Below are 10784 nucleotides of genomic sequence, written 5' to 3' on the forward strand. Positions count from 1 at the left end.
CCTTCAGAACATTGTTTGACCCAGCAACCGAACAATTACTTAATGTTTGACTTGGCCTTCTTTATTAATGGCTAAACAACGCAAGTCCAATTACTGACCTGTTCCTTTAATTCCACTTGGCATCTTAGTAAACCTTCCTTTGCTTTCTACTGTCTTCCACATATTGCCACTCATTTTTACCAGCTTACTCTAATACTGAGAGTTAACAGAGACAGGGCAACAATGACATGTTAGCTAATTAGGTCTATAGAAAGGCTTGACAGGAGTACACTTGGACTGCTGACTAAGATAAGGGTGGGGAGGGTGTTAATATTGCCGACTGATTCAGGTTACCACAGTAGTAACTCTAGGTTTCTGTATAAAAACAACGGTAACATGACTTGTTGACAAAGATCAACAATGATAATCATTTGAACTAACAAAATAAAATAAATAGAGCAACTTTTAATCAATGGAATTTTAACACAAATGGTTTTTAAATATTTCTGAATCTTTGTTCTAGAGTATTCCAACAAAGGCAGCTACAAATAATCTGCTAGGCTACACATTTTTTTCTTCAGTAAAAATAGCATGTTCAGTGCAATTTTTCTTGAGGTTGGTTGGTGCCTTTAAACTGTTGAAGAGAAGACTACTTTTCTCCAGGCAAGTAATTTTTCTCTCTTCAGAATGTGTTTATATGGGAGTTCTTGTGGGAGTTCTTTTTAAGGCTGTTGAATATCTCTTTGGTGCCATTCTGCCACTGAAGAACAAGATCCATAGGGGTTTTCTTTTCCTATTCAAAAAAGAGTGAGGGGAACCAGGTTTAATTTCAATTGGTAAACTTACATAAATTAATGTCCCTGTTCTCTTCTAGTTCTGTGTGTCAGACACATATGTCTAATGTATGGTCTTTCTATACTTGATGACACCTAAGTTCTGACAAACTCATCACCATGGTATTCACTGCCCTGCTCTATAGAAGTATTCCTGCTCCTTTCAAAGTTAGCGGCTAACAAATATCCACTAATTTCAGTGGTTGCAGGAGCAGACGCTGTTAGTAAACGTCCTGATTAATAATAAAGCACACTTTAAATTTAATCTGTTAAAATATCTAACTTTTCAGTTACACAAAGTTTATTTTGTTTTAGCTTAAATTAATCAGGAATTTGGTTAGCTAAACCATAAATCACTCAAACTGAAATAAGTGTCTACGTAGGGGGTTGCAACAGTTTAACTAAACAGCTTTTAAAAAAAAAAAAATCACACTTTAAGCTAAACAGGTACATCTTGTTGTAGACAAGGCCTAAGTGAGCAGATTTTTGGCTTTCAGCACTTATTGTCCATTCATCATTCTTCATACATATGCTGATGAATATGGTCATTAGTGACTATGTTACAGAGGGACTAAATAGAGTGGACTGAGGAAGTTGCCTGGCAGTCTTATCAAAGTGCAGTCCCTGGGCAGCAAGGCAGATAACAATTTGGGAAAAATCCAAGTGCAAAAATTGGTGATTGACGGCAATAGAGGTCACTTTCCAGCCTGCCATGGCTTTGGGAAAAACATTTCCTGATTTTGTGAGCAGGGATGAGTATTTTAACAACTGGTTACAGACATTTTCCTGTTACTCCATAGCTGCTACTGTCAGAATTACCAAATGCAAAAGGTCAGTTTTTGGGCTTCCGAAATTAATCTTTAAAAGTTCTGCTTAGCCAGAGTTCTCCCTGATTGATTTATAGGTCCAGCTGGTCAGGTTACTAATGAACTATTCATCCAGACACAGCCAAGACCAGCCATCAGCTGACTTTCTTTTTAAGGGGTTAAGAGTTAACTTCAGTTTGTGATGTTTAAAATATTACGAACATACAGTGAAAGTGCAACAGGTTGTAAGAAAGAATCGCTACAAAATAATAATAATTCTGCATTTTTTTTAAGATAGGTCACTTGGGTAGATTTAAGGTGGGGTATAATTTTAAATCAGAGTTGGATAAAAAAAATTGATTTTTTTCAAAAATGTACTGAAAATTTTTCATAAAACAGACCATTTTTCAATACGTTCTACTTTAATCTTAAATAAGAGGTCAGACTAGATCATCCTAATGGTTCTTTCTAGCCTGCAGATCTATTAAACTATTCTGATGGGAAGATTCTGTACTAATCTTACTTACACAGTTCCTTATATGTAGATTTGCTCCATACGTAATCAGGAGTCTAATCATTTTATAACGATTCAGCCTCACTGCATCATGAAGTGGTGTATCTCCTTCCTAAAACAAACAAAACAAGATTGATTACTGGCTTAGATTCTGCTGTGCTCACCCATCTTTCAAGACTGAACAAAGGACACAGTCATTTTACAATCAAGTGGAATTATACAGGCATATTGTCAGCTCAGTGCTAGATTGTAATTGAGAGTTAGCCTCTATGTTAAGTAAATTTATATATTTTACTTACTCTGTCTTTGGCATTGAGGTCTGCTTCACAGGCAATGAGGTGCTCAGCACATTCATACTGACCCGTCCTCACAGCTACGTGCAAAGGTGTACTGAGCAACTAGTCAACGGGAGGGAGAAAACAAATCAGAGGGAGCAGGAAAATCATCAACAAAAAATAATCAAATCTGATTTAGAGCCAGTACATGATGAACAGCTGCCAAAATAATGAACTGAGGATTGATCCATTTTTCACATCCAGCTTAAAAACGCCATATAAGAACATACCTTGTCTCTGGCGTTTCTGTTTATTCCTTTGTTGAGCAGGAATTTCAGAACTTCCAGGCTTCCCCCACGACATGCCCAGTGAAGAGCAGTAGATTCAAGCTACAACCATAAAATAATTGAACCAAAACCCAACAAATTAAACAATTGTGATAAAACCAATATTTATTCATTTAAAAAAATTTAATTCAGTCTGAACTAAATCAAATTACTGCAAGTCAGCAACCACTGAGCTGTAGCTATTAGCAGCTTTTTCTTATTTGGCCCGACTGTCTCTAGCCCTGCTGATTTGTCATCCTTCACAATCATTGCATGTTGTACTTAAAGGCAGTAGGATCTGTCAACACGGCAATAGTAGAGGGTGTCTGGGCCCGGCTATGGGTTACCTGATGATTATAACATGCCTTAAATTAAACCTGTACTAAGTGCAGATTTATTTTTCTACACAGTAATTTAAAACAAGAGGTCCAAAATTTTCGAACCTGGCTGCCTATATGGAGGACCTCCCTAATTTTGAATGATCTGCCCTTTCAAAAGTGTCCAGCACCCACAAATCTCAGTGAACTCAACGGGAGCAGTGAGTGATCAGCACTTTTAAAAATCAGGCTACTTATATTTGGGTGCCTGCTATGGGTTTAGAAACCTAACTCTGGGCAGCCAAGTCTGGTGTTCAGTTTTTGATGTCTAGCAATTTTTTTTTTTTACTCTGTTTTGTTGCCTTTTGGACTCCAAAACATAAGAAAAACAAAGCTCAGTGTAAAGAACCATTATCTTTTCCAAGCTCTTCTGCAGATGGGGAGGGGTCCCTCTCACCATCTACTCCCCAGGTTTCCTCCTGCCTCTTGGGAATCCTTCTTGTTCCTTCATCCCTTCTACAACTCCCACCTCCAGTCACTGGAGGGTTAAGTGAGGCTTCTCTGTTCCCTGCAAATAGGAGGGGAGAAGCAGCAGCAAATGCTGTTGCTACTCAACCCCACTTAGGGACAGCATTCCAGAAGAGCAGCGTCCTCTCTTCTGCTCCGGGCTGAAATCCCAGCCCAGGCATTGGGGTTGTATTGCAGTGCACCTGCGATCAGTTGATGAGGCTGTTTCATCTCTACCACTTTGTAGAGGTGACAGGCCTTGAGTAGTGTCCTGACCCCAGGTTTGCTACTCTTTTGGGCTTTTGTCAGGCTCTGTTGTGAATAAGCAACAGAAGATATGCTGGGCAGTCTGTTTCTCATCATCACATCTTTCAGCAGCCGATTTGGGGAGGGTGCAGGAGGAGGGGCAGACACCCTTCCCTTATATTTCCTTCTCAATAGTCCTGTTTTTGGGGTACACTCTGAAAAGCTGCTCTAATTGCTTTGTGACGGACCCTGTAATTCTGACGTCTCTTGTATGGGTCAGTGGGTTTTGCAAAGAAACTTAAACAGATGTATATACCATGTCTTGGAACTCAAGTTGGGCTCCAGCTTCCACTAACTTTTCCACCACCGTCAGATGTCCTTCTGAGCACGCCCTGTGCAATGCAGTGCGTTGGTACTGTCAATTAAAACAGGGATAAGTCAAATACTGTACATGGCACAGGGATTTGTGAAATTCTTTTCCTTCTTGTACCCTGGGATGATAGCAAACACACATTTTATGCTGATTCATTTCTGAGTGCGTATGCTTTTGAGACCTTAAATCTAGTAAATTTTAATAGCAACCTCCTAGATGACAGCTGCCTACCCAGCACATTTTAAAGGGCATGAGTAATGTCTGCAATGTGGCATTCAAATTAAAAACTTTCTGAACCTCTTGAATTCCCACGTCCATATCATACTATGTTACAAATGCACTTTAAAGCAGGGTATAGTGTAAGGAATCAGACAGTTCCTTCCTAGCTTGGAATGTGGTAGAGTCAGATATCCAAACAAAGCTGTGCTTTTTAAGAATGAAAGAATCCTGTTTTGGTAACTGTGCAGAAAGCCTTCTGTATTATAGCTCATTGTCGTGGAATCCTGCAGCATTGAAAGGCCTTTTGCCAAAGGAAATCAGGGTTTCCTGATTGCCAGCACGTTTCCAATAAATATACAGACTTTCCTAGGTAAAATACACTTTGTTCGTTCCCAGGGGTGCCTTTAAAGCAAGAAAACGTAGTAAGTTGTAGTTTCCTGTAGTTAACTCTCTTTCCTTTATGCTGCAAAAGGATAAGAGAAGCTACAAAATGTAATGGAAATTGGAATTTTGCCTAACTACACCCCGTGATCTCTTTTGCTGCTATCTTTCTGAAGTAATAAGAATAAAAGTTGTACCTTATCACAAGCATCTGGATCCCCTTTGTCTGACAGGTATTTTTCAATTACTGGCAATTTATTCTCCAGTGCAGCTTTTAAAAATGTAGGTACGTCCACTGGTCCTGACTGATGGAGACAAATTTACAGAATATAAGCGTGTGTTACAGCTGTACACTGCTCCAGAAATTCCATCAAGTCTTTCATAAAAGAATGCTCTTTCTAACAATGGAACTTACAGTAACTTCTGGTTCAGGTTCCTTTAAAACAGGCACCTTCAATTTTGTGCATTTTTTCCTTTTCTTCAGCTGAATAATTTTTTCAAGATCTTGCAAGTTTTCAAGTTTTGGTCTCTCCTCTAGCTTTTTCTTCTTGAGCTGAATGAAACAAGCAAATGATAAGACTGAGTCCAGAGGGAATGCAAAACTCCTTTCCTTTCAGCACGGCAATGCAGTTTACACTGTCAATCAAATAAATTCAAATGGGAAATAAGATGCCGCTGTTTAACTACATGGGATAATTAACCACTGGAATAGTAACTAAAGGATGCGGTTAATACCCCATCACTTGTAGCCTTTAAGTTAATTTGAATCTCTTTCTAAAAGTTATGCCCTTTCAGTAGAGCCCTGCGTAAATACAAAATTTCTATCCACATCCAATCCAGGAGTACGGTCCTCAAATATAAAGTGGATACCCTCTGATTTGCAGGGCTCTAGATATATAATTTGGATCCATATCCATCCACGATTTGCGGATATACACAGATTTGCAGGGCTCTACCTTTCAACCACAACTTGTTGTGGTAGAGGCAGTAATCACTGGGTGACATACTACAGCTTGTGAAATATAAGTCAGACAGATGATCATAATGGTCCCTTCTGACCGTAAATCTATGAAACCTGTGAATTGTGATGGTTGTACTGATACAATGGATAGCAAAAGGAAAATACACCTTTAAATAAATGCAGGGTTCATACTGACCTGTAGTTTCATTCAGTATTGTTACACCGCAGTAATCTACTAAAAAGCTCACTGCTGTCCTTAAAAAGAGGCACCAGTAAATGCTTAAGGCCTAATTCAGATCTGGTGTAAAAAGGTGCAGCAGACGTCACTATAGTTACACCTGCTTACAAGTATGAAATTGGCCCCTAATGACTAAAAAACTAACTGATAAAGAGCCAGATTCTACCATTCTTACCCATATTGTGTAGTCCTCTTGACTTCAGTAGGATTACTCAACAGGGCTGCAAGCTAGCAGGTGAGCCAGCCCTCTGATCATTTAGGCATCAGCCAGCTGCCTTAAGAAGTCTGATTGGGGAGGTATAAGCTAATTATCTGATCAGGTTGGAGGCTGGATAATCCAATTATATCCCTCTGTTGATAGAGTAAGGTTGCAGGAAGGTAGTACAGGGGCTACAGAAGGAGTAAGCAGGACTATCTGAATGTAGTGCTCTCAAGAAAGGGTGATCTCTATACTTCCCAGGCCCTGCAGGAAAGGGTAAAGGAGGGATGCACTGTATGTAATTTTGTTGTATGGGAATGTAAATCAATCATGCGAAGTTGCTACTCAGTGGAGAGTCTGAGCGGTTCCTGGGGCATCTGAGGGTGGGACCAGAGCATGCCCTGTTACAGTGCAACGTGAGGAGAGTAAAGGGGCTAGAATCTGGCCCTAAATAACTAAAAATGTAAAATGACTTGGTGCACAGACACTTCATGTCTATTTTAAGGGGAATTTTAATCAAGTAGCTTCACCTTCTCCTGTTTTGGATGTGCTCTGCAATGAGGGCCTCATCCAAAGCCACTGGCTTTCTGGCTAGTAAGCACATCGCAGGGTGTTCTGGAAAGGAAGGCCCTTAGTAACAGGAGACTAAAGTACAGAACTTTGCTATTAACACTTGGCAAGGGAATGGTATAAGTGAGCCAGTTTGGGGAATAACGGCTGTCTAGCTGATGGTGACAATGGTTATGTTTATGAATGGGAGAGCTTTTCCCATATATGCTACTCCTTAACATACTCTACAGCTGGCAGTAGGTACCTTCTGGACAGAAAAGATTCCTAGTTCTTCAGTTAGAAATTACAAATGAAGAGAGCTTTAGAAACAGCTTGACAGCATTACTGGCCTGATGCAAAGTCCACTGTAAGACCATGGGATCCTTTCCTTTCTCACTGGGAAGTGAGCTGCAAAGGTTTTACTTCTTATGCTCATCATAAAATTATTTTAGTTAGAACAAAATCATGTGGCATTTTAGGGCTACACCAGTACAGCAGCCACATGATGATAAAAATGAACACAAAATCAAAGCACTTACCTCTGCCTGTTGCTTTTTCTCCTTTTCATAGGTCAGGTTTCCTCGGGTCAGGGAGTGCTTAGGGAGTGTTTTAAGGTCCTCTTGTTTCTCTAATCTTACAGCAGTTTCGTACTCTCCATTTTTGAAGTCCTCTGGAAGGAAATCTACAGTCTCTTTACTGTCACTCTTCTTCCCTGTCACCTGTAAAAGGGAACACAATGTTTTGTGATTGCAGCACCATGTCTTAAGCACCCACCTACTGGGAACACTTAGTAGCTAGGAGCCAATTGCAGTGGTTAAAAAAAACCTATGTGTAAGTGTTCTCTCTGTCCCTAGACTGTGTGTGTGTGACAGTCGGAACCCAGTGCTTACTCACACTCTGCAACAGGATTGGCTTTATGACAATGGTTGCTGCAATTTCATTAATGGCTTGATCTAACATCTATAGAAGTCAATGAAGAAACTCCCATTGACGTCAGTGGATGTTGAATCAGGCCCTGTAGCAGTTAGCATGGATTATGAAGTTCTGAATCCCCTTTCTGACTGGCTGGGCCTTGGTTGCTGCTCTGAGAACAGTAGTACTACTGCAGCAAGTGTCCGACGACAAAGCCAACATCTCTTTCTGTTTTCCCATTAATTTCTATCCTGTGTAACGTTCATCAGAGTCATAGAAGCTCAAGGTGGAAAGACACATTAAAGCAACCTGATCAACTTCCTATCAGTGCAAAATCATTCCTTATTACTTATAAGCACAGTCTGCATGCTGCAGACATAGCTGAAGATATGCTAGTGTCCAGGAGCTTGCCATCTAATTCAGACACATACAAAAGAGTTAAAATAGGTGTGATACATAGGCTAAGAGCCTGCTCCTCACCCAGTGAAGTTAATGGTAAAGTTCCCATTGACTTCAATGTTGCTGGATAATGGTAGCTTTAGGTAGTCTATACACACCAGGTGTTGTTGCTATGTCACAATACAAATGAGAACAGTCCTTGAAATTGTTTCCTATGATTGATAAAGTACTTTCAAAGTGTGTGTGTTAACCTTTCTGTTTGGGATTTATTTTGCTAAAAGCATATGATCTGGAATGGTTTTGCAATCAAAAACTGTCACACAATTTGGTTTGTTGGAGAATTTAGCAGTGCAGAAATTGGAGGGACTTTGCCAAAGAATTTAACTCCAGTATTTACTAACTATGCTGTACAGCAATTCTATGTTAAAGTATTCTTCTGGGAGGAAAAGGAGTTTCCTAACAACATTCCAGTGTTCCTCTACATTTGTCCTGTTTGCTCAGTTTATTGGTCAAATCAAGTTTATGTTAATTTGTAGTGTTCAGCCTATCTTTCAAAAAACTCCTTAAACCATGAAAAACAGTTTATAGGAATTTTTGTTAGTGATTCTCAACATTACATTAAAAGTACAAAGGAAACAGTCTTGCTTATATAATCTACACCAGTGACTCTCAACCTTTCCAGACTACTGTACCCCATTCGTGAGTCTGATTTGTCTTGCATGCAAGTTACACCTCACTTAAAAACTACTTACTTACAAAATCAGACATAAAAATATAAGTGTCACAGCACACTTACTGAAAAATTGCTTATTTTCTCATTTTTACCAAATAATTATCAAATAAATCAATTGGAATATAAATATTGTCCTTACACTTCAGTGTATAGTATATTGAGTACTATAAACAGGTCATTGTCTGTATGAAATTTTAGTTTGTACTGATTTCGCTAGTGCTTTTTATGTAGCTTGTTGTAAAACTAGGCAAATATCTAGATGAGTTGATGTACCCCTGGAAGACCTCAGCCTACCCCAAGCGGTACATGTACCCCTGGTTGAGAACTAATTAACATCTAGACCTTTTTCTCCTTTTACTGAGTGCACCTTTTAAATGTTTGTGATTTGCATACAAATGCAGCAACTAAGCTTAAAAACAAAGTAAAAAGTATACAACGAATGCCAGGCTACACCATTTCTTCTGGTGAGTCATCTTCCAATACAAAACCCAGTCAACTACTTTGTTACATTACATGGTGAACTCAACACTCAAGGAATAATTAAAACAAGCTCCTCCAAGCATAATGTGATATAATAGGTATAATTATGTACCAGAATATCACAGTGATAGTTGTCCTTTAAGTACCTGTAATAATAAAGACTCTCACTGATTAGTTACAATAAAAATCCTGAAATAACAATAATTGTGAATGAAAAGTAGCTTATACCTACCAGCTCCTCTACTTTCAGCATCATCATGTTTGCCAATGGTTGTAAGTTGTATTCCTTTATGATTGAAATCCGCTAGTGCTCAGGTCAGCTCTGCTGAGACTCACCACGATAGCTTACCTTATATATCTTTGGGAGAACTTAGACTGAGTGAGATAATCTTCCAACCTGGGAATCCAAGTACATGCCTAATGCTGCCAGCTCAGAGGTAGGTACAGTCTCATTCCACATGTGTTAACTAGCCAGACCTAGTGTCGGGGTCAGGATAGGGTGGGGGTGTTCTGTGGCAGGGGGTTAGGCTTACAGTCTAACCACACTGAATATGTGACTCATTATGCAACATGAGCTCATCATTCCGTTGGCAGTGACTAAATAGCTCAGCAATGCTAATCATTCTGTCTATCCAGTGCCCACTAGGACAGCTGTCTGTTGATATTGCTTTTTTCCCCCACCCCCCTGACTTTCAGACCACTAGGAGATACCGGAAAGGGTAAGTGACCCATGTGCAGCACTTGTAATAATATTTTTCTGATAAGTGGACTGACAGCCCCTTAGGTTTTTGGGAAGCTATTCTTTTCATTGTGGTCTATTCCTGGACCGTAAACAATTTTAGAGGAAAAGATTTTTTCTTAACATGAGGCCACCCTTCTATATATGTTGGAAGGAATTCTCTGAAGGGATTACTAAGACGGAAAGATGTCTCTGGTGCTAAAAAGACCTATGACATGTTAAGTTATAGTCAGTGTAAGACGTCAAAAACAGACAGCTTTGCATTTTCCCTGGAAGCTGTCACCGATTATAAAGAGAATAATAACTTACAACCTGTTACTCTACAAAAAAGTAAAATAATTGCTGCTTTCTCAAGCAATATTCTCCTTTAGAATCTCAGGGAATATGGGTGCAAAAATGATCCACTTAGCAAGTGGACTTGGCTGATGCATATTAAATGGGGAGCAAGTTATGGGCAGAAGCAACTTTTCAGATTATTACAAAAAAGTGGACAAGCTCCTCGGCTGTTGAAAGCCAGCATAGATGCACTGACTACAGTGGGGCTATACTAATTAACATCAGCAGAGGATTTGACCCTGCATCTTTAGGAAAGGAAGATCTGTTAACCTTCAACTTTCAAATGCAAGGAGAAACCTGGTTTGGCACTTTCAGATGCCTAGGTCCTCAGTCCAGCAAAGCCCGTGCTTAACTTTAAGCATGTAAGTCACAAGTTGGACTACTCAGGTGCTTAAAGTTGAGCATGGGCTTAAGTGCTTTGCTGGATCAGGGCCTGAGTGGCTAGGCGGTTGAGTAAAATTT

General features: G+C 39.6%; 1 protein-coding gene across 1 annotated transcript; it reads right to left on the minus strand.

The window, feature by feature from the left end:
- Nucleotides 1–661: 661 nt before the first annotated feature.
- On the minus strand, nucleotides 662–9506 carry ANKRD1 (ankyrin repeat domain 1). Its single transcript, XM_077822809.1, has 9 exons — nucleotides 9480–9506; nucleotides 7263–7442; nucleotides 5188–5329; nucleotides 4974–5077; nucleotides 4120–4218; nucleotides 2698–2796; nucleotides 2432–2530; nucleotides 2146–2244; nucleotides 662–772 (listed from the first exon to the last, which is right to left on the minus strand). Exons 1-9 carry the CDS (start codon nucleotides 9504–9506, stop codon nucleotides 662–664), a joined length of 960 nt encoding a protein of 319 aa, XP_077678935.1.
- Between the last annotated feature and the right edge of the window lie 1278 nt (nucleotides 9507–10784).

Source organism: Eretmochelys imbricata, chromosome 7, assembly GCF_965152235.1.
Source record: "Eretmochelys imbricata isolate rEreImb1 chromosome 7, rEreImb1.hap1, whole genome shotgun sequence".
NCBI lineage: Eukaryota > Metazoa > Chordata > Testudines > Cheloniidae > Eretmochelys > Eretmochelys imbricata.